General features: G+C 37.0%; 1 protein-coding gene across 3 annotated transcripts in view; it reads left to right on the forward strand.

Annotated features, from left to right (window-relative positions):
• Positions 1–25,728, forward strand: part of mon2 (Mon2 homolog, regulator of endosome-to-Golgi trafficking) — a 273,966-nt gene that overhangs the window by 18,269 nt on the left and 229,969 nt on the right. For 2 of the 3 annotated variants that reach the window (XR_016548096.1, XM_090389771.1), the window contains exons 3-4: positions 15,232–15,359; positions 23,661–23,792. Coding sequence is in view for 2 of the 3 variants with exons in the window: in XM_090389771.1 (XP_090245897.1) it covers positions 15,232–15,359; positions 23,661–23,792 (260 nt within the window). In the remaining variant the exon portion in view is untranslated. The remainder of the gene's footprint in view (positions 1–15,231; positions 15,360–23,660; positions 23,793–25,728) is intronic. The other variant, XM_090389772.1, reaches the window with a different exon arrangement.

The following is a 25,728-nucleotide window of genomic DNA, read 5'->3' on the forward strand; positions in this document are numbered from 1 at the left end:
ATAGTCAATGATAATGTTTATATAACAGTGCAGCCAATAATCTGCACCAAAGATAGTATAACAAGCTAAAATGGTATTACCAACAGTCTGTAATAACTCAATATACAAAAACGCTATAGGTTATAGCTACACCACAAAATGGCGACTCCCATATGGAGGCAGCCATGCAAACACAAAATGGTGACTTACAGCAAACAAAAGTCCGCCAAAACTCAATGACCTTTAAGCCTATTGGTCAAAGAGAATGGGGAAGACAGTATGGCTGCCAGTATTATTCCAATTTATTTGGTAGGCAAGAGCTGAAAAAATATAAATCATGGTAATGGCTGGCTATTTGCACAAAACAAATTAATCTTCAGTACCCCAGTGCAACAATCAGCCACCCTAGAGTTCCAGAATGATGTCAAGACCTTTAACAACCCCAAGCTTGAGGGTCAAAGGCCAAAGCAGGAAAAATTTCTGTAAGGGAAGGGAAACAACAACGTTAAGTGTCAGCCATTGTTCAATGTTATCAATAGCGATAATTTCAATAAAAAATGCAAACTAAGGATGAGGAGCAGAGCGCTATCCCTTCACTCAAGTATAATTACAAACAGATGTGACCATCCAGACTGGGCACATTGGCTTCTCACAGAAAACAACAAAATTGCCACCAGACACTGCAACTGCCGACCGGGCTAGCCGAGTGGGTAAAGTACCTGCCCGGCAACCCAAAGGTCGTGGGTTCGATTCCCGCCTCGGGCTTGGATCAAAGTACTGCAAAAAACCTTGGGAGGTGCAATATGGCCACAGAAGCCGATGCGCCAACAACTATCAAAAACAAAAAACAAAAAGACACTGCAACTGTTGACTTTGCAAAGAAAAATAAAATAAAACTAAAGATAGGTGTACAGGCAGAGACCACCATAGGATAGATCATATAGATGTAGAAGAAAGGGATCAATCAGAAGAATCCATACTTAAGATCTTTGCTGTGGAAGACATGGACGCTAGGAAACTTCTCCAAAAAAGGAAGAGAGAAAATAGATAGACAACAGGCTGCTCCCAAACCTAGTGACAGAACTATCAGAATTTTTCACCTACCTGAAATGAATTAAAATGCATGATTGATTCTAATTGCTTCCAGAGCAGTTATCACATGTATCCTTACTTACTTTGATAGGTGCAGTATGGCCTATGTAGCCCATGTGCCAGAAACTCCCACAACAACAACTCCAAAACCTGATTAATAAAGTGTTTTCTGCATTGGAACTGTAGAGGTTTCCACAACAATTTTAATGACATCCTTGACTTTTAGTACAGTGCGATCCAACATGTTTCTGTTTACAAGAAACATTTCTTAAAACCACAGAATAACATATAATTAAAACACTGCATTATAATTTAACAAGCACTGCATTGTTACACCTGCAAATTGTTACAGAATTGTTACAATTTTGTTGTAAAATCTAGCATACGTATCTGGTTGTTACCATTGTAACAATTCTGTAGTAAACTGTAGCATATCTGCTGATCCCATTAAGAACCATTATAGTAGCAGTATGCATTACACTTCATTTAATGATAGTCTGTGTCTGTATTCATCTTCCACCAAACCATGATATAAGATGTGAAGAGCTAGAAGAAGCCAGTCAGTTACCATTTCCTTTTTTATATTATGGGAAATTTGAATGGCTGTTCCCCCCCACCTCTATGGGGAAATGAATACATGAATGAAAGAAGACAGGGTATTGAAAAATTTTTTTGATAGCTGCAGGTTAACAGTCTTAAATGATGGAACTTGCACATAAGTAAGATTGCATACAAGAACTGCTATAGCAATAGAACTTTCTGTTTGCACTGCAACAGTATGTCCTCTACTTGAATGGCTGGTACATAGTGAACCTTTGAACAGCAACCACTACTCATTAAAGATATTTCTAAGGAAAAACATTCTTTGGCAATCAGAAAGAACACCAAAGTGAAAGCTAGACAAAGAAAATTGGAAAAAGTACAAGTAACTAGCCATACTAGGACAGTAACATGTCCGACAAATATGCATGGATTCTGCAGTTGACTAAATAATAAACAAGCTACTCCAAGCTACAGAATTAACAATACCAAAAATGTCCACAGAATTCCCCATGCACCTTGAAATCTTGGTGGAATGATATCAAGTAATGCAGAAAAAAACTAAAGCAAGGATACATTCTGAAAACATTCACAGACAATCGAATGAAATACAAAGGGCAAGGGCAAAAACAAAGCCACATTACAAAGAGAAGTAATAAAGATACTTGGATTAGTTCTGCTTGAGCATACAAAAAAGCAAGAGCAAAAAAAGAAAGACTCATTACCAAGAGAAGTAAAAAATATTCCTGGAATAGTTTTACTTCAGCAATTACCAGAAAAACAATTAGCCATGCAGTCTGGAGCAAAATAAACAAGAGGAACAACAGATATCAGAGAATCTCACTGCTTTATATCTATTTATTAAATGGAATGGACAAGATATAACTTAACCTAAGGTATTGCAAATATCCTTGGAAGAAACCTCTGCAGAAATATGTGTATGAGTGCCTCATACATATCAACATTTTAGAAATACAAAACTCGAGTAGAAGTGCATAACCTGATTATTTCAACCAAAATTAATGAACTATATAGTCTGCCTTTCACCTTGACCAGATTATGCAAAGCACTATCAGATAAAACAAAGTGCATTGGGTCCATATGGAATAGCCAATATGATGATAAAACAACTAGAAGAGAAATCATTCATATTGTTACTATTATATAGCAGAATATACATAGAAAATTCTTTTCCAATTCTTTGGCATCATGCAATAGCTTTGGCATTTCCCAGAACCAGATAAAGATCACTCAGATACAAACCACTATACCTCCATAGCTCTAACCGGTTGCCTGAAGAAAATTCTAGAAAAATATGATAGATGCAAGTATGACATGGTATTTGGAATCCTGTAACGTACTAAATCTGGCTCAGTGTGGTTTCAGAAAAAACTGGTCAACTTTAACGAACAGAGCAGAAAACAACATAAGAAATGCTTTCATAAGAAAAGAACACTTAGTGATGTATGTTTAGATATAGATAAAGCATACAATATGGGATACTTGGAGACTTGTACAAATTTGGAATGACAAGACACCTGATATTTATATGAAACGTTATTTGCAGCAATGAATCTTTCATCAGGATATTAACCATTCTCTCAAAGGTCTTAGTATTAGTAATGGTTGTATGGTGCAAGGAAGCCTAAGGCTTATACTGCACCAGCCAAAAAGAAAAAAAAAGTGTAAAATAATAATAATAAAAAATAAAAGAAAAAAAATAATTAATAAAAGAAAAGGGAATAGACAACCTACATTTCCCTCCTCCTGTAGTTAACTATTAAGCTGACCTTTGAATTTCTCCAAACTGTCAACCTTGGACCACTTTTGGTAGGTTAGTACCTACCAAAAGTGGTCCAAGGAGGGGAAATCCACGAACCACTGGGCGAGGTGTTGAACAACCATGGCTCATTGATGCTCAAGGTGAGCGAAGGCTCTCCCAGATGGTACGTGGTAACAGAAGGGCGACTGTGGTGCAACTTGCCAGTAATTGGAATGCTGGTGACGGGAGTAATGTGTCACAACAGACAGTACATTGAACCCTGCTGAAAATGGGGCTGCATAGCTGCAGGCCGTTCCGAGTGCCCATGCTAACCACTGTTCACTGGTGATAGCACCTACAATGGGCACACGAGCATCGAAACTGGACCTTGAGTGATTGGAAGAAGGTCATCTGGCCCGATAAATCATGTTTCCTGTTGCACTATGTGGACGGCCAGGTACACATGTGTCGTTTACCTGGGGAAGTGATGGTGCCTGAATGCACCGTGGGACAAAAACAAGCTAGTGGCAGTGGTGTCATGCTTTGGGCAATGTTCTGCTGGGATATCCTGGATCCAGTCATCCATGTGCCGGGCACCCTGATGTCTACCACCTATCTAAACATCATTGCTGACCAGGTACACCCTTTCATGGCAACGGTCAGCCTCTGCCTGTGCCATCTTTCAGCAGGATAATGTGCCATTCTACACCATCTGGATTGTTCGAGACTGGTTCACGGAACATAAGGAAGACTTCCAGATATTGCCCTGGCCTCCAAATTCCCCAGACATCAATCCCATCGAGCATCTGTGGTTTGTGTTGGAACAGCAGCTCTGATCTGTGGCATCTCAACCGTGGACCTTACAAGAGTTAAAGGATCTACTGGTTGCACGTTGATATCAGATACCACAAGACACATTTAGAAATCTTGTAGCATCCATGCCTTGCTGAGTACAAGCTGTTTTGGCTGCATGTGGAGGACCAACATCATATTAGGTAGGTGGTCATAATGTTTTGGCTCATTGGTGTATATGTGAAGAATTCTTTATCTCCAACTCTTTGCTGTCTTTCCAGTGATTTCTCATAATCTGCCTTTGCCAGCCTAACCTTTTCTGTGGCAATATCACAGATAAATTTGTATCTGTTATAGGCTTCAGTGCTTTTTATTGTTCTGTAACTTTTCCATACTGTCTTTTTCTGCTCAAGTTAGTTAGTTAGTTATTTGGTTTTTAGGAGCATTAGCAACTAAGGCCATATTGCTCCGTGATATGCGGTGGTCATTCCCTGACCTTTCGCATCCTCCGTATTTAGTGGTGACGGGCTCGAACCCCGGTCTAATCAAGAAGCGTGTGCTATGCACTGCTGCTCCTTCCCACCTGGCTATGGAGGCGCCTTCTGCTCAAGTAATCTGGCAACTTCATTATTCATCCAACTTGTAATGCTCCTTATGGAGTATTTTTTTTAATGGTATATATGTATTCAAGTCTTCTGTGATTAATGTTTTAAAGGTATACCATAATTCAATTGTATTCGCTCTCTGTGAGATATCTACCCAGTTAATAGAGGCCATGTAGCACCTTAAGCCATCGTAATTTCCTTTCCTGAAATTATAACCCATTCCTTTGCCTTTAACTACTGCTTCCTCTCTCTTCATTGTCCACCATTGAGTTCTGTGATTACTTCCTGCTACTGGTTCCTGTACTGCCAGCCCTGTTATGTCATCTGGTTCATGGGTGATGATGAGAAATATTCTTTTCCCTAGCACTTTCCCTGACATGTAGATACAAATAACGATCATCTAGTTGATTTAAAAATTTTGTACCCCATGTGGAGTTTCCTTTCTATTTGCTTCAATCAGTTGGAGGAAAATTAAAATCACCCATTATTATGGGTGATTTTAATTTCATATTCACACTTGCTTGCCCATTCCATTTGCTTGTAGAGGCTCTCATCTTAATCTTCACAATCATCTGGCCTGTAGATTACTCCCACTCTCATTATGCCTTTGCTTCCAGCTATCTCACGCCATACAGATTCTGCACTAGCAAGTGAAATGTCTGAAACTAGGAAAGCTTTCATTGTGCTCCTGCTGCTTTTGATAAGAAGCATGACCCCCATCACCCCTTCTATTTGCCCTATCCTTCCTAAATACATTGTACATACCATACTGAAACTCATCATCCCCTATCTATGGGTGGTACCACATTTCCATAAGCCCTATTATGTCAGTGTTACTTGTCCTAACCAGCAGTTCGAATTCACCGATTTTATTGACAACCCTTTTGACATCATTTAACAAGAGTCTTAGATACCATGTTTAGTAACCACTTCAATGTTCAGTAAATTCTTAATGCAATGGATGGGCTTGATGAAGTGATATCAGTTCCCCAATGTCTAGTTTAAAGTCACTTAGCAAGAGTCTTAAATCACCACATTTAGTAATCTGGAGTTAATATCTTTTTTTGGAAAGAAGTTGGATGACTACACTAAAACCAGCATAAAATATTTATATATACAGGGTGTCTCAAAAATATTGGTACAAACATTTAGGGGAGGTAGGTAACATCTAAAGGAATGTGAATCACATAGGAACCCATAATTGGAAACGTCACAGGAAAGTAGTAGCAGAGGCACAAGAAGCAGAAATGACACAAGACAGTAATTAGTGCCAAACATTTATTTTACATAATATTAACAATGGAGTACGAGATGGATGGATTTCATGATGTTACAACAGATGCTCGAAGGTTCCACCATGAGACACAATGCATGTGTGACACCGACGCAGCATGGATTGGCGGACACAGTCGAACACACCTGGAGTTTCTTTGACAGTAGCAGCAGTGCAGACGAGTCTCGCCACGAGATCCATTTCCGTCTCCACAGCGATTCATACACGATAGATTTGAGGGCCCCCACAGAAAGAAATCAAGGCTCGATAAATCAGGTGAGCATGGGGGCCAGGTAACGGATCCACCATGGCCAATCCATCGAGGCCCAAAATGCCTGGTCAAATGTTCACGAACACACCTTCCATAATGGGCAGGCGTCCTGTCATGTTGAAACCAAATGTTGCGTCTCACATTTGCTGGAACATCGTCAAGTAACCCTGGTAGAACTTGTTCAAGAAAGATCCGATATTTAGCGGAGTTCATGCGGGATGGTAACAGGTATGGGCCGACTAAGCAGCCACCGACCATACCTGCCCACACATTTATTGCGAAACCATGTTGTGCCACTTGGGGGCGCTCACTGTGTGGGTTGACGTGAGCCCATACACGAGCATTGTGCTGATTGAACAAGCCTTCCCAAGTGAAATAAGCCTCATCCGTGAACAAAACATAGGCTGGAAAATTCAAGTCTTGAACACTTTCTTGGAGAAACCACTGTGCAAAAGCCACACGTGCAGGATGATCTTGGGGGAGCAGTAACTGAACCCTTTGGAGATGAAAGGGGTGTAAGGAATCGTTGTGCCAGACACGCTCACTGCAACGAGACACTCCTAAGGCAGAGGCAACAGCGTGTGTGCTGGTAGTAGGATTATTCTGGACAGCATTCAACACACTTTCTTCCATGGCGGGAGTTCGCGTCAAACGTGGTCTGCCTGCACTACTCCTGTTACCTCTAAATGACCCATAATCGCACAAATTTTGATGCACATGCACAAACAAACGGTGGTCTGGTACATCTCTGTCTGAGAAGCGTTCTCCATAAATTCGTTGAGCGGCTCGTCCATTGCCCTCTGCTAATCCATACACTAGGTGCATATCTGCCAGTTCACAGTTCGTATATCGATGCATGCTTTTTGTGCGGCGACTACCGTGCCATCTACCGACTTACTGTGACGTTTCCGGTTATGGGTTCCTATGCGATTCACATTCCTTTAGATGTTACCTACCTCCCCTAAACATTTGTACCAATATTTTTGAGACACCCTGTATAACTAGCTAAACATGCACAAACCGTCACCTACCACAGATGTATGGCAACTAATTTATAACAAAATCAATAGCTATTACCAGTAATGGCTATCTTGTGACAACTCTGAATTGTAAACATAAGCGCCCAAAGGAAATAGATTTGAAAGCAATATGAGTAGTAAAAGTTTAAATACGAAGTGAGGAGGATGTTTTACATTTGACTAGGCTCTAGCCTGGTTAATCGTAAATAAGCATCCACTGCACTCAGAGTGGTTTACCTCCTCCAGTGCATCCCCTTGTCTCTTAGCTCCCCCTAGGTAATTTCACTGCCCCCTCCTCCCCAGGGGACAGTATTGCCCACTTTGGGAACCACTGCAAAGAACATTTCATAAAGTTCTCAAATGGGCTCAAAACAAAATGTATTTCTGTAGGAAGCATAACTTGCACCGAGATCCAGAGTTAAAGCTGAGAGGACAAGCAATCCCAGTAACACCAAGCATATCATTTCTTGGATTAACTCTTGATGGGGGGAAAAAAAAATTAACCTTAGAAAACACAAAACACTTGAGACTCAATATTATTAAGAGTTTTATTGGCAACAACTTGGGAAGCAGATAGATGCATGGTACTACCCATGTATAGAACTTTTAATAGTATCACAACTTGATTATGAAGTACCAGTGTGCCCCATGTTGATCTAGGAGCATACTGTACCTCTCTCTCTCTCTCTAGTTCAAAGTCTGTATGCTGAAGCCTGTGAACCTTAACTTCATCTGAGAAGACAAGTTCTGCTTTTTAACTATGCAGCCAAAATTAAATTTTGGAAACTCAGCTTTTCAGTGGGCCAAATCAGTATCTTTGCCATTGGTCTGTTGATAATCGAACTTGGTGAAAATTAGAAGTTTTTAAATTTCTTTATTTAATTAACTTTTAAATTACAAGGTCACTTCCAGAGTTAAGAACACTTAAAGTATACAGTATAATTTTGTCAGAAATGAATAATCTTTGAATACGTATTTGTATTTTCCCTGTCCAAATGCAAATGGATGAAAATTGCTGTAGCAGTGTTATTTATAAACACAATAATTGAAATTCATTATGTCAGTTCAGATTTACTAAGCTTTGCTATTTGAACTTGAGTCAGTTTAATGCATCCTTTGGATATATGATATAGAGTAAAAAAATATGTGGAGGTCCTAATGCTTCCTCTGAGGACTCTTGGACTGAGAGAAACTCTTTTGATTTTCCCATTACTAATTTTTCTTGAGAATAGTAACAATTAATTATGTAACCTTTGAATAATTTTCTGGATGTCCTGAATTAATTAAGAACACAACATGCTTAAAATCAAAAACAGTTGTACTTTAGTCTACTTCAAAACTTGAGTACAGTTAGAATTTTTTTATAGTTGTCAGGATAAATCTTCATTCTGCATATCAGCATATGGTAGGGGAGGGGATGTAATATTTTGGCTGTTTTGCTCAGTTGCTGAATTATTGGATTTTCTATACCATCAGATGCTGTACTGTTGGACTTATTAGTGTGTGAATGGGTTGTGGTAGCACAATGTGCTACCACAACCCATTCACACACTAAAAAATGTGGTAGATCAAACCATTAATCCCATTTACAGTAAACTTCAAAGTGCCTAATTATTAACCATTTACCTATAACATCAAACTGACTGTTAAAGCCCAATGTGGAGGTGTTGCCCCTCACAAGGGTGGATATGGTTTTAAGTTCATTTTGTTGTTATGTCTGGTTATCAATACCAAATGCATGTGGCAAGACATGGTTTTGAGGCTTTTGTTAAAGCCAGTTACCATCTTTTTTCCCAGCTTACCTAAACCAGAACTTTTGCTGAGAATGTTTCATCTTGAGCAGCCAGTTGTTTGACACATGACCTGGTGGAGAGAATTTGAAGCAACATCTGGACCTAAGCTGAGGGGATTTCAGAATGATGTTTTATACAACATTATTATTTAAATTGCATTGCTGCTACAGCATATAATTTATTATCCGATTTTGCCTTCTTTGCTTTTTCGCCATTTGAATTGTGTCTCATCAGCACTTCTGTGTGTTATAAAAAGTTGTCTGCCTCCTCAATTTGAAGATCATCCTTCAACAGTATATGGCAAATACTAGTAGGCAGGGTGTCCCAAAAGGACCTGAATGACTTCATAAATTCATTACAAAAAGAAAAGCAAATTTATTAAAACACAATTTACATCCATCCATACACCAAATCCAAATATTTTTTTAATAAATTAATAAATAAAATTCCATTTTTCTTTCACATAGCCCCACAGAAAAAAGTGTAGTAGGGTAATGTCCACTGAGCTTGCCATGGCATGGGACCATCACAGTCAATCCAATGGCCTGGAGAATGATAATCAAGCAAATTGCACACTGTTAAAGCACAGTGTGGAGGTGTAGCATCTTGCTGGAAAAAAACATTAGGTTGAAGTTCTTCCAGCTGTGTGAAGCCCTAAATCTCAAGCATATCAAAGTAGGTGTTTGCATTCACAGTCTGTTTATGAAAAAAGAAAGCACAAGTTACACCATCATGAAGAAATCCACACCAAATGTTCACCTTTTTACTGCTCCTTTCCAATTCTTGTAAAACATATGGATTTTCTGAGTCCCAAATTTGAACATGCCTATTCACCATTCCTGAAATGTGGACTCATTGGAAAGCACCTGCTTAAGAAAATTTTCATTGCTATCCACATGGCAAAACATATTCAATGCAAATTCAAAATGCTTTGGTTTATCTTCAGGTTTCAAGTCCTGCACAAGCTGCAGGTTGTATTCCTAGAGTTTTGAACATTTTTGCATGACTCTCTCTACAGTTGACCTTGGTACCTGAAGCTCCCAGGAGGCAGTTCTGATTGAGTTGGAAAGACTGCTAGCAAATGATCCTTGACTTGTTTCACATCTTTAGACCTTGTGCTAGGGAATCCATACCTGTTTTTGTGATTGGCATTTTCCATTTTCGTGAACTTTCAGTGCTGCTCACAAATGTTGGTTGTTGTTGTTATTTGGTTTTTAGGAGCATTAGCAACTAAGGCCATATTGCTCCGGGGATATGCGGTGGTCATTCCCTGACCTTTCCGCATCCTCCGTATTTGGTGGTCACGGGCTCGAACCCCGGTCTAATCAAGAAGCGTGTGCTATGCACTGCTGCTTCTGCCCACCTGGCTACGGAGGTGCCACACACACACACAAATGTTTGTATGAGTTGGTATGTGGTTGGGGGCCATACATTGTTCAATAATTTCTTTGAGTTTGAAAGCCAGATTTCATCTCACTGAACCATGCCACACGTTGAACCTTTTGTTGAGAAGATGCCATTTTCACTTACATTACTCTCTGATGATACAAGTGATACCTATAATACGGTAAAAAAAATGGGTTGTTCTATCAATAACTGTAAACTGTTTTTTAAAAACTTGTTTTTCTTTTTGTAATGAATCTATGAAGTTGTCCAGGTATATTTGGGACACCTTTTTAGTAACTACATACTCATATGACTGCTTGATGACATGTCATTCTTCCTGAGGCTTTGACAAAGGGTTAAACTGTATATATATATATATATATATATATATATTCACCTCCTCATAGTTCTGAGTCATGGATTCAGGATTGAATATATGTCTCTGTGAATATTAACAGCTGTAGTGTGAGCCATTTGCATTCATATTATTAATGGTAAATTGGGAAATATGGAACTGTATATTAAATGACACTAACAAAATTCATTTAGAGCATCTAATACCATATGGCACCATTCTTTCATACACAATTTTGACAGACAGGCCAACCTATATTTGGATAAGATTTTCTTCTTCAGTTTTTTAATATTTATTAAAAGGAATTTATTAAATTCTTTTTAATATTTCTACACAGGATCAATTCAGATTGGACTGGCTGTAATAACTAACCTATATATGATGTTAAAATCATGTACCCTTCTACGTAGATTATTGTCATCGTGAATGCATAGCAAAATTAAAGGTAAATTTCTAATAAAAACAGCCTTTTGTGACTAAGTAATCATAACAGAAAAGTATACACATTCGATTATAAACTTATTCTTTTTGGCATTTAGACAAATTCAGTTTTAAACAAAAAAACAATTAAAGAAGAAAAAGTCATATGCACGAGGAGTTCTGCAGTTTCCTTTTACAGTGCTTCCTCAGTCAACGGTTTCTTTTTTCAGAGCAATTTTTTTTAAACAAATTAGAAGTGGAAAATTATGTATTACACAAAAGATTAGCAGAACTTTGATAATGATATAAAGTTTGCTTTTAATTTTGTCAAATAAGGAAAATTTTCCACAACACTTTGTAGATTACATAATGGAGTTGTTGCTAAACTACACTAACATGCAAAAATCAATTTTTTGTTTCAGTCATAGCAACTTCTTCCTCCACCTTTTGCATTATTTTTTTATAAATTATTTTGTGGTGGAAGGCTCTTTCTCATTTTCTGCTGACAGTATTCATTCAGCTGTGGCATTCTTGCTCTTCTGATAAGGCTGTTTTACCTATAGTGCATACTAGTATGCAGCTTGATTTCACTAGCTTTTATAGTTTCCCCTTCCCCATGAAGGAAGTTTCACCAGATGCAAACACCTAAACTTGACTAGAACTAATGACCACCAACCTAGGATTTGAGCTGACTGCAAAGTGATAAATGTCCTATTATAAATTTATTTATTTTATATATCTTGCGTGCAATGAAAAACCTTTTTTTTTTTTTCTTTATTATTATTATTTTTTCTCTTTTTTTCTTTTTTTTCCCTTCCCTATCTACCTGTTGCTGGCACCGGATCGATACTCCCTTCCTTTCTGCGATCAGGATGCAGGATTTAAAGGTTTTTTTTTTTTTTTTTCTGTTCTCGTATTCTGCCCTGGCCTGGACCTCCCCAGGTCAGGCTAGCAACCTCTCACCAACACTTTTTTATTATTATTATTTTTTCCTAACAATTCATCCTGGACTGGGGCTCCCCTGGCCCAGGGGAGCCCCAGTCCTTTCCCCTCTTCACCGTACTCTAGTTTTCTTTTCCTCCCTGGGAAACTCTTTCCCCAGGGAGGAGGGTGAGCAGATTATAGGGGAGACAATCCCACACACGACCCTTCATCCTGTGTGGGATGGAATTTTTTTTTTTTTTTTACATGACACACACTGACCTTACCTTGACAGAGTCTGTAAAAACTGAACAGAGCAATGGGATGGAGATGAACTTCTGTTCTAGGAACTGCTCATACAAATACAAATACAATTCCCTTCCCCATCCTGTATTTCTGTCATGAGTCACCTTTCAGTTTTTCAAACAAATTTTTTCCATCATGTTTCTTTCTGCATGGTGCAGTTATTATTAATTTAATATTTCAGTGCTGTACAAATATCCATTCCCTCTCCTTGGAGACTTTCAAATCAGAACATGTTAAAACTCACCCACACCCCCCCTCCCCCTACATATGTATAAAATAAATTAATGTTATTGAACTGAAATAGGAAAATGCTATTAGTACATTGTCATTCCTTTTTCTTGTTGGCAACCATTTTAAGAATTGAATAGGTTTAGCTTAACTGTTTCTTGCTAGATCATTTAAAAGCACATTTCAGAATATTTCATTTTTGTAGTAACTTATTCAGAAATGAACTTCACTTGAATTTGAACTTGAATTTTTTTTTTATGAACATTAATGCTTAAATATGGATAATTTCTTAAGCAATATTTTAATTGTATAGTATTGATAGTAATTCTTTGTATAAATCCTCCATGTTACTCTGCTGTCTTCTGAAATATAATACTGTGTACAGCCATTTACTAATTTATGCAATAGATGCATTTCTGCATATCATTGCATACATTTAGAGTTAATTTCCCATAAAAAAAATAAGAGAAAGGAAGGACACAAGGGGCAAACTGATGGATAGGGTTAAACTCCAAAATGATAGACATTATAGATGTTTATGCATGCAAAATGTGTCAAGGTGGTCATGGTGATGTGTCAAGTAGATCCAAAATCTATTCTCATATAATTGGTTTTAATGCATAATGCCATTTTATCTTTCATTCTTTTTTTATTTTAGAGTTAAATTTTTTATTTCATATTGCCTTTTGTTGTTCATTATTTCAATGCTTTCTTTAAACTTCCTTTGTTTTGTTAAACCTAAGATAAGACTAAGTCAATTACTGGTAGTTCTCGACTTTACGAGTTAATTCATTCCTAGCGCATGCTCATAATGCAAAAACTCGTAAAGCAGGAATTTATTTCCCATAGACATAAGGTTAAAAATAGGGGTTACGTTCTCAACAATGAAATTAGTTAGCTAATTAGTTTATGTTTAAACAATGATTGATTTATCTAAAGAAATGAAAACGTAGCCTGTAAAATCAAGCGAATTATAATAATAGAGAAATTATTCTTCATCATTGAATAAATGCACACTCGCTGATCACTCATTATTGGCTCAGCACTTATTGGTTTGTTGCAAAAGGAGTCGTCTTCTTCAGAAATGTTTCAAGAGGCGTTTGTTTCCAAGATAATCTCTTTTAATTATAAATTTTACAATTGCATGCGTAAGCATTTTTTAACGGCACACACAAATTGCAACTAGCACGATTTGCGTGGTGTAACAAGTTTACGAAGGTTAAAAAAAAAAAAAAAAACGAATGAAGAAAAGATTCTGAAAATTTTTTTATGTTTTTTATACGATTGAAGATTTCAGTAAATGGGAAATACATTTCACCATAATAACGTAAAAAACCACACAATTCCAGCTATTGGTATTTTCGCAATTTCAAGAAGATCGAGTTTACTACCTGTTTATGATTGCTTGCAGTAACAAACTGGAAAGTGCAAATTGCTTTTATTGTTTTAAGGTCGTGACCTCCAGAAATGTGTTTTAGAAAAACATCACAAAGGCGTTTAAAATTGATTCTTATAATGGAACATATGATAACGATGAAAGTGTAGTGCATTTGAATTGGTAACTAATACAATTTACAAACCACGCCCATGAACTTTTATATGGCCTTAAAGTCACCCTCGTGACCTTAAAAATGACATTTTAGAGAGATAAATAGCTTAGTTATACAGCAAAATTTTCAGCTTCCGAGATCTTGAAATGAATTACCAAAAAACAATGTCTTATTGGGTTCGCATTATGATATTTTAAATACGATGGCGTCTCTGGAACTGATTAATATCGTAAAGCGGGGTACACTGTATTGTATATCTATGCACGTGGTTTGGAATGCAGTTGTTATGAATGTTTAACATTCATTTTTTGCAATTAATGTTCATATTTTCGATTTTGTTGATACTTGGGGAAAAAAACTCATAAACTCGGGAACTCGTAAAACGAGAACTGCCTGTATATGTAAGTTTTATATATCATATTTATTTTGAAGTGCATAAAAATATAAAGTTACAATTAATAACATTAATTATGCAGTTCATATTGTTTAACTTATTTAATTAATAAGTAAAATATTAATATTTAAAAAGCTAAGTAAAACATTAATATTTGTTATAATATAACTTTAGATATAGAAATTACACAAAAATAATCAATACACAATTCAACAAATTAAAAATTTGACAAAATATCATCAGATGAGTTCATGGTTGACCTACATCCCATACTCAGTTGCCTGCCATGTGCTATAAAATCATGTTACAGCAAGAGCTAAGGTTTTTCTAATTAAGAAGTGGTATATATTTTTAGGAAACATTTAACCAAAAATATGTAAATCAAAAATGATTACCTGTTATAAGAGAAAGTTCAGTAGAAAATATTTTAAGCATCAAAATGAATATGGAATTTGTTTTATTGAGAAATGGTATAATAACCATGTGTTTCACTTAGATTTTTAATGAAATGTTTTGCTAAAACAAAACATGTTTGTTTTATTTAGCTCTAATTTCTGAGAGCCCTGAAATAATGGAACCTTTTTTCATGGGTTGTGATACTAAAAATACTAAAATAGTACAAATATGTTTAACTTCAATACAGAGGCTAATCACTCAAGAAGCTGTCTCCTCTGTAAGTACATTTATATTTTATTTCAAACTTGTAGATAAAATGTTGTTTGTTGTTAAATTTGTGTATTATTAAATAATACATTTATTAATACACAAATATTAAATATTATTTTTAAAAAAATCTGCATGTTTCACTCTGTGAATGGAGAATTTATAAATATCTTTTTGAGTGCAGTGGAATTAAATCATGATCTTTTAGCACTAGAGAAATACCTACATCATTACATTGCTGTGCTGTTAAATGGATGGAATACTTAGAAGGAGTGCAAGAATAACTGCTGATGCTATCTGGGCAGTATTAGGTGGGTCAGAAAACTGATAGCTTGGGAAGATATACAAACTAATAGATTAACTAGAGCTGCAGGCAGAGGTGTATGTGGTTCTTGAACTGCTTCTATCAGAACATGCAGCAGCCTGGAAGGCAAGGTGTTTGGGATTTCAAGGCCTGTTGTGGGTCCTCGTGAAACAAGCAAATATATGGGCTGTGTTAGGGTAATTAAGAATAAAAATAGGTGCAGGTATAATTCCATGTATACTAATGCTAGGAGCATATTAAATAAATTCAGTGAATTTGAAGTATTGTTTAAATTATCAAATTCGGACATTGTAGGGATATCAGAAACATAGGAGATGCAGAATATGAATATGGGAAGTACATTGAGTACAGAAAGACAGACAGGATGAGAGGTAATGTTCTTAGTTAAGAATCATATAAAATCTGAGGCAGTGCATCCAGTTTACATGGGTGGACAATGCAATTTTGAATCAGTTTAGTGTGACCTAAGCACTGGGAAAACAAAAATGAGAATGGAAGTGTGTTATAGGCCTTATGACTGTGATGAATATAATGAACAGCTATACAGAGGAATAAAGTGGACTACTAAATCAAAATGTTTTATAATGGGGGATTTTAACTTTCCAGATGCTCACTGGAACTTATGGGTTGGTAACTTTCACTCCTCTGGAAAGGCTTTTGTGGATTTATTGGATGGCCATTTTCTTCAGTAGCTTGTTAGAGAAGCAATGAGAGAAAGCAGTCCTCTTGATCTAGTTATCAGCAGTAACTCTTCATGTATTAAGAATCTGCAGATAAAAGTAACACTAGCATTAGCATTAGCATTAGTAGAGGCATTTGATGCAAGAAAGCAAGCTTATGCAGCATCAGCCAAAAAAAAAAAAAAAAAAAAAGTAACATAAATAAATAAAAATAACCACTTCCACTTCACCCCTCTGTTCGTTCGAAATACCTGTCCAGCTGAGCCTTAAACTTATTTAGGCTATCAACTTCCACGACAAGGGATGGAAGTCTGTTCCACCCACCAACCACCCGCTGGCTAAAGGCAAATTTCCGCACATCTATCCTACATCTGTCTTTCCTCAATTTGAATTTATGCCCTCTCAGGTGATTTTTCTGAGCTAGAGGAAGAATCCCATCAGCATTGAGCATGCTCAAACCATTCAAGGCTTTGTACACCTCTATCAGATCACCCCGCTGGTGCCTAGTTTCCAGACACTGTAATTTGCAAAACTTAAGCCTTTCTTCGTAAGAGAACCCCTTTGTCCCATTCACCAATCTAGTTGCCCTTCTCTGTACTCGTTCCAGCAGCTCTACATCCTTCCTGAAATGAGGCCTCCAGGCCTGTATACAGTACTCTAGGTGTGGCCTGACCATTGCCTTATACAAGGGAATAATCACCTCCTTATCCCTGCTAGAAAAATTCCTATATATCATTGACAATACACCATGAGCTACTCTTGCAGCTCGTCTGCACTGCTCAGAGAACTTCATATCTGCCTGCACCACCACCCCCAGGTCCCTTTCATTCTCTACCACTGTCAGTGTAGTACCACAGAGTTGATACGCTGCTCTGGGGTTGCTGTTTCCCATATGTAGTACTTTACATTTGTCAATGTTAAACTTCATTTGCCACCTCGAAGCCCATCTGCTCAACCTTTCCAAATCCTGTTGCAGCAGCATAGTGTCAGTAGTGTCCTTGACAACCTTGCCAACCTTCGTATCGTCTGCAAACTTGGACATTAAGCCTGATATACCATCATCAATATCATTTATAAATACAGAAAACAATAAAGGCCCCAATACTGAACCCTGAGGGACTCCACTAATAACATTAGTCCACGATGAGCAGTGTCCATTGATTACCACTCTCTGTCTTCTCCCCCTCAACCACCCCTTTATCCATAGCAGCAACTTGCCTCCAATGCCACACTGCTCCAATTTGTGCAGCAGTCTTCCATGTGCAACAGTATCAAAAGCCTTTCTAAGATCCAAGTATATAATATCAAAGTTATTCCCTGCATCCAGTTCTTTTGTGACTGCATCATAGTATCCAATCAAATTGGTCAGGCAAGACTTCCCCTTAACAAAACCATGCTGTGTCCTAGCTATAACTGAAGTCTTGTCTAGATGATCCTGCAGTGCTTCTTTCACCAGTGCCTCCATTAATTTTCCGGGAACAGAAGTTAAACTCACAGGTCTATAATTACTTGTGTCAGCCTTTGATCCCCCTTTGTGAATTGGGGTCACATTTGCACATCTCCAGTCAATGGGTACCTCCCCTGAGCCCAAGGAAGCTCTCATAATTATGGCTAAGGGTTTGCTTACCTCCTTTGCTGCCTCCTTTAATATAACTGGATAGATCCCATCCACCCCAGGTGCCTTTCTTGTGTTTATCTTCAACAATTTCTCCTCCACTTTGCTCTCAGTTATTACAAGATTCTCTAGCTTACTGCTAGAATTGAATACACCTCTGGCATTCCCCTCGCTGAATAACTCCTCATGTGTGAATGTCGATGCAAAATATTCATTTAGTTTGTTAGCTACCCGAGCAGGGTCATCAACAGTTGACCCATCGATCTCAAGTGGACCAATCTGATTCATCCCCTTCCTTCTAGAGTTTACATAAGTAAAGAACTCTTTGCTGTTTTTCTTCGCATCCCTTGCCAAGGATCTCTCGTAATCTGCCTTCGCCTGCCTAACCTCCTTTGTAACTTGGTTACAGATCAACTTGTATCTATCATAGGCGTCCGTGTCACGTGTTAATTTGTATGTATCCCATGCATTTTTCTTCTCTGCCATATGCCTCATTAGTTCATCTGACAACCATTTAGGCCTAAACCTTGAACAATATTTCTTAGTTGGTATGTAAAGCCTAGTAGCTTCCACGATAAGTTCTTTGAATGCTTCCCATTTTGAATTTGCTGTTGGCAATATCATCAGTTGATCCCACTGTATAGAATTTAAATACTGTCTCAGTCCATTGTAGTCGCCTTTACGAAAGCAATACCCCTTCCCTTTACCCCTAATGGTAGTTACCTCTTTGAGTAACTCCCACTTCAGCACACTGTGATCACTGCCACCAAGTGGTTCATTTATCTGCAGATTCTTAATGCATGAAGAATCACTACTGATAATCAAATCAAGAGTATTACTCCCTCTAGTTGCCTCCCGAACATGCTGATGTAGAAAACAATCATCCAATAAATCCACAAAATCCTTGCTACTGTGTGAGTGACCAGCCCCCAAATTCCAGTCAATATCTGGGAAATTAAAATCCCCCATTATAAGACTCTCTGATTTACTGGCCCACTCTATTTCTCCGAACAGTTTCTTATTATACTCATCAGAGTCATTAGGCCTATAGCACACTCCTACTCTCAATTTTGATCTCCCAATGCTTATGTCACACCAAACTGACTCAACACTGCACTGTCCAGCGATGTCGACTGGCTTCACTTCCTTGGATTTTATGTGTTTTTTAACTAATAGCATAACCCCTCCTCCCTTCCTATCCTTCTATCCTTTCTGTAGACATTGTACTCCCCAAATTCCAGTTCTGCATTTCTTATATCTGTGTGACACCACGTCTCTGAAATCCCCACAATATCTGCCTTTGATGTTTTGAGCAATACCTCAAATTCATCAAATTTATTTACTAAACTCCTAGCATTGGTGTACACACAAGTATACATGCACCTGTTCTTTTTCTTAGCTACCCTAACACAACCCATGTGTTTATTTGTACCCCAATGATTCCCAGCAGTCTCTGAAATATCCTGCATCTTATTTTCCAGGCTGCGGCTCATTCCAATAGAAGCAGTGCAAGAATCACTTTCACCTCTGCCAGTGGCTACTGTTAATCTATGTGATTACTGTCACCACTAGGTGGTGACAGTAATCACAATTACTGTCACCACTAGGTGACAGTAATTGTGGCATATTGATGTGGGATTTACTTAAAGATGTCACTACCATCAAGGGCAAAGGGAAGGGCTTTTACTTACCTAAAAGTGACTACAGAGGTCCCATACAATTTTAAATTCTATATTATATATTATATTATACAGTGGGACCAACTGGTGATGTTACCAGCAGAATATTCTAAATGGGAAGCATTGAGGGAATTAATCGTGGCAGCTACTAGGCTTTTTATACCAATTAAGAGATACTGTTCAAGGTTTGGAGTTAAATGGATGTCAGATGAACTGAGTATAGAAGAAAAATGCATGGAATGCATATAAATTATCAGGTGATACAGAAGCCTAAAGTAGATACAAACTAGTCTGCAATCAAGTCATAAAGAAGTTTATTAAGTTCCAACTGAACTTAATAAACAGGAGCTAAATGATTTTGTGATAACTGACAGGAAAGTGGTGGAGAAATTGTTGAAGCTTATCATAAAAGAGACACGTGGAATTTATTCTATTATATTAAGGGAGGCAGCACAGTTGGTAAGCGAACCCTTAGCTATAATTATGATAGCAATTTTTGATTCAGGGAGGTCCCTATGGACTGGAGATGTGCAAATGTATCCCTAATTCATAAAGGAAAGGGGGATCAAAAAGTGATATGAGTAATTACAGACTTGTCAGCTTAACATCTGTTCCAGTTAATGGAGTCACTGATTAAAGAAGTAATGCAGTTCCATTTGGGTAGGAAATTATGCTGTGGGCACAGCATGGATTTGTTATGGGGTGATCTTGTCTTACTTATCTGATAGGTTACTATGATGCAGTTACCAAGGAACTGGATGCAAAAGTAATTTTGATATCATATACTTGGATTTCAGGAAAACTTTGATACTGTTTCACATAAAAGACTGCTGTACAAATTAGAGCAATGTAGCATTAAGTTCAAGATACTGCTATGGCTATAGGGATGGTTGAGTGGTCAAAGACAGTGAGTGATCATTCATGGACTAATGTTATTAGTGGAGTCCCCCAAGTTTCGTTGCTGGCTCATTGTTGTTTTCTATATTTATTATTAATGATATTGATGAAGGTCAGGCTTAATGTCTAAGTTTGTAGATGATACAAAGGTTGGCAGGGTGGTTAATGACAGTAATCAGGGTATGCTACTGCAACTCTAAGAAAATTAGGCAGTTGAAGTTTTAACATTGATAAATGCAAAGTACTGCATATGTGTAGTAGTAATCTCAGATTAATATACCAACTATGTGGTACTGCACTCGGGGTAGTAAAAATGAAAGAGACCTTGGGGTAGTTTTCTGTTAAATATGAATTTCTGTGAGCAGTGCAGACAGGCTGCCAGGACAGCCTGTAAGGGGGGGGGGGCAATGATATACAGGAACTGCTTGCAGGAATAAGAGGTGATTATCACATTGTACAAAACAGTGATTAGGCCATTAGGCCACATCTTGAGTACTGCATACATGTCTGGAATCCTCATTTTTGGAAGGATGTAGACTGCTGGAACAGGTGCAGAGTAGGGCAATGAGATTGGTGAAGGTGATGAAATTGTGCTCTTACCAAGAAAGACTTTAGTTCTGCAAATTGCAATGTCTTGAGACTAGGCTCCCTGTGAAATGATCTGATTGGGGTATTTATGTCTTTAAATGGATTGAGCAACCTCAATGGATTGAGCAACCTATTATTAGAGGGGATGGACAGGTGATGTGGGTAGTTTTTTTTTTTTTTTTTTTCTGATTCTTTATTAGCTTGTTTTCTTGCATCATATGCCACTACTACTATTAATAATAATAATCAGAGTGGACATATGCATAATTACTACATTTGAAGCAAACGAAATTGTACTCTGAATAATTAGGACAACTGAGATGAACAGTGGTTGAAGCAACTGATAATTGAGATTCTGTCAGAAAAAGTAAGTGGGGCTTGGCAGACTGTAAGTGGAAATTAACATCATTGAGATTGGAACTGAGATCATGTACATTTGTAAAATAAATGAGGAAATGTTTGTGAGGTTTAGATCTTTTTGCAGATATGTTTGCTTCTGCTTCACAACCCCCTTGAAAGTGAGAAATGTGGTCTGTAGACTGTCAATGTGAGCAGTATGGTGTAAAGTAAATGCTCCAAAAACTCCAAACATATCCACAATACCAGAAGAGGCAACACCCTTCAAAGTGATGTCACTCATCATTCCTTAACAGAAGATTATAAAGTATTTAACCACAATATGCTAAGCATAACTCACCATAATAGAACCTTCATAATAGCCTGTCACATACAGAAAAACTACCAAAAAATATATGAGAGAATTATAATTAAGAATAATCTCCTCCCCCTGCATAGTTTGCCTTCTTCCTCAACATCTCTGGAACCTGTAAGAATCCATCACCCAGGCAAAGAACACAGCCAGAAACAACCAGATACTATCTAAAAGCATTCACATTGAAAAACAATTATGTCATTGCTCTGACCTTCCACAGCCTACAAACACAGCAAGAATAAATTTCAATGCTCCAGCCTTCTCGCTCCTAGGCAGGTGGCATGCCTGGCTGCTAAGAGATGACAGCTTGCACATATCCCTCAAGTCACTAATTAAGTGTCCCCTTGATTATGTTGAGCTCTCTGCCTCACCAACTCTGTCATTCCTGCACCTCCAGGTATCAGTTATAAATGTCCTTTATTTATGTCCGGAGTAAGAAATATGTAAAATTCTTTCTGATGCCAATCAAAAGGGAAATGAAACTTTAGAAAGTAAACTGAGCTGGTATGTCTCTCTGTGTCAGCTTTCATATGTCATTGTTTTCTGCTTGAAGTTGCAACTTGTACTGATTTTAACTGAGTTCTTGACAATTTTTAGGCAGTTTTTCTGTTTTAAAGTTTTAATATGGAGATAATTTATTAACCACAGAAGAGGATATGTATCTCTAAATCATTAGTTTTGTTGTATTCCTCAGTTTTATATTTATTGTCTTTTTTATGTTAGTATGTTTATTTAATTAAAGTTCATGTTATTAAACTTTCTCAATGATGTAGCATAGTTTGTTATTTGCTAAGATTAGTTGTTCCTTTATTTTGCCTCATGATCTTCACCTCCTTTATATTTAAGCTATAAATTTTAGAGAACTTTTCTCTTACACTTTTTGTTGATTTCTCCAATTGTTCATTTCTGAAATTGAAAACAAAATTGTTGAAAATTACTCATATCATAAAAAATAGATTAGGAATTATGAGAAAATTTTATTAACAAATAAAGCTACTTCAATCATTTTACTTATTACACTAAATCTCAGTTTAACAGACCATTTTGGGATAAGGTCTGTCTACTAAATCCCATTAAACTCAAAAGAAATACATGGTTATTAAAATTGCTAGAATGTTAAGAAAAGTGCTTTACTGTGAAGTAAAAAGCATTAAATGTTGTAATAATCTATTTTATTGCACTTATTAGTTGTGTGGAATAAAAGAGCTTGACATTTTCCATGTCATATAGTGGCAGTGCTAACTCTTGATTGAAGTTTATTCAGAGTCTGAAGAACTCTTAAGTTCCCTTACTGGAGGTTCAGATAACATGCTACTGATGTACAACATGTTCATAAGGCTGATACTTGGAAACTTGGCTCCCTTGCACCCTTCACAGTGTGAATCTTGTAAAGGCAACAGGTTACATGAATTTGGTTTTGCTTATATCAGGAACTGTAAATACAAATACAGAATTTCAAAAAATTGCTTTCAGTGGTTATTAAAAAAGAACAAAAGTGTTTCATTCAGGATTTTTGTTTTTCTAGCTGATACTGTATTGATAAACAAATGTAAAGCCAGCCTTTCCGTTAACTATTCCTCATTAAATTTGCTTTTTTGTTAATTAAAATATTGTAACTTAATGTAAATACCATCAGAATGAGGCAGTCACATCACGGGATCCCCTAGAGATGAAAAATCTGGTTCACTGATTGCTGTGTGTTATTCCTGAAGTCTGTTAATTTGAGGATTTACTGTATTATACTTTTGAAGATTCAAATATTATAACACCAATTCTTTTGAATAATTGTATTTGCATATTTTGTATTTTGATTAGGCAGCAGCAGTAAATATTATATCATGCCTTTGGAACCTGATGGAAAGTGGAACTGAAGAACTGAAATTACTTCAGACTGTTACTCTCTTACTTACTACCAATAGCGTTGTTCAGGGAGAGACACTTGCAAAGGTATATGCAGGCTCTTCTGCAATGACTGTGTCATTATAAATACCATGTCATTATCAATTATTTAAAAAATCTTTATATTAATTTTAAAAAAGACTGTACCCTTAGAACTGCTTGAAAAATTAACCTCTTGTTTCAAAAACGGGTTTTATTTGAAAAATAAATATTTAATATTTTTTTTATTAATATTTCAGGAGAGTAAGTTCCAACCTACATGTAAACATTGTGTTTTGACATGTGGAAAACAAAATGTTTACATCAAAATGACACAAGTAATTTGTCCAAATTTCAGTTTTCCAAGATATGGGCAAAATGAAGTAGTCATTGATGGGGGGGAAAAATTTCAGCTATTTGCTGATTTATACCACCGAGATTATAAGACCTCCCATCTATTGTACACTATTGCTATGTGATGATCACGAAAAGAAGTTTTGGAGGTCAACTACCCTAACACGTGCAAGTCAAAGTTAATTTCTTAAAATATAAAACAGAATTTCATCCACAGGCCTCACCTTGCCAGTAATGTGTAGATCCATTTGTGTTGAAACCTGCTAATTCTCTAACAATGGTAAACCTTTTTGAACATAATCTTATTTGTTCAACACCACAGTACACTAACCTGTGTTCACTGGTAAGGCAACAATATCCCAGTCCCTGCACATAGAATTAAAGGCTTTTCGTTGAACATGGCCGAGAGTGGGGAATCACTGGACAAACATGTTGCAATATAGTTGTCACCTTAAAATGCATCTCTGTTTTGCTGAAGAACATGGGAAAACCAAGACTCCACTCCCATGGCCAGTTGTGTAATTGGAGGTCTTGGGGGGGGGGGTAACACAGCAAAACCTAGATCTAAAGACAGAAGCTCCCATTGATCCACTGATAACTCATTATTTAAATTAAGCACAAATTGTGAAGTATCACTATGAGGGCTTGGTGTCAGACAATGTTAACTACAAAATTGTATTTTTGTTTTAAGACAACTGTAGTTTAACTTTATACAAATAGAAATGCATATCACGTCATAGAAATGTATTTCTCTAGTAGTTTACAAGTTAGCTTGGACTATAAGCACATTTATGGTAAACCAAGAAAATGTCAAATGACTTTTTCTAGGTTAATTACAAAAACGTTTACTACAAAATGATTTTGTAGTTAATGTTGTCTGACACTAAACCCTCAACTAGAAGCACTATTATTCTCCAAATGATAATCATTACAAGCTGTGTGAATAAGGGCATTAAATTTTTCTTGCTGGCAAGAATGATAAATCTCAGATTCATGTACTTCTTGAGTTACATAAAACTTTGGATAACGGCATAAAAATTGTGGGATGCATCATACTTTTAAGATTTTGCATGTTCCTGGCCTTATTATAGGAAATACCATGTAGCCTGTGATGTAGTATGCCAATCAGTTCTGTGGTTTGCTAGAAAATGCACAAAACAGGCATTCCTTTGCATCCAATTGTTGCTTGTTATGGAACCCTGATATATGAGTTTTCCAAGCATATTGCTGGGTTGTTTTCACAAATTACAAAAAAAACAAATTATGTTGTTAATAGTAGTGTTCATTTTTTGCAGAACATTAAGTATTTTAACATCCTGAACAGTGATATCGTGGTTTCCTTTCACATGGTTTCCCTGTTATATCTATTCTGATTTAGCCAGTAACTGCTTTCACAAGGTTACTATTGGAGACAGAATTTCATGCTGAAGGACAGGACCTGTAAATGGTATTTGAAATGCCTTAAATATTTGTTTATCTTGATTATCATTTGATATCGATGGTTCGACTGTTGATGATCTTGCTCAGGTGGCTGACAAACTGAATGAGTATTTTGCATCTACATTCACACATGAGGAAGTCTCTAGGGAAGTGGATGCCAGAAGCTTATCAAACTCTGGCAGGAAGCTAAATGATTTTGTAATAACTGAGA

The sequence above is a fragment of the Mastigoproctus giganteus genome, chromosome 2, assembly GCF_048544385.1.
Source record: "Mastigoproctus giganteus isolate SK-2022 chromosome 2, ASM4854438v1, whole genome shotgun sequence".
NCBI classification, from domain to species: domain Eukaryota; kingdom Metazoa; phylum Arthropoda; class Arachnida; order Uropygi; family Thelyphonidae; genus Mastigoproctus; species Mastigoproctus giganteus.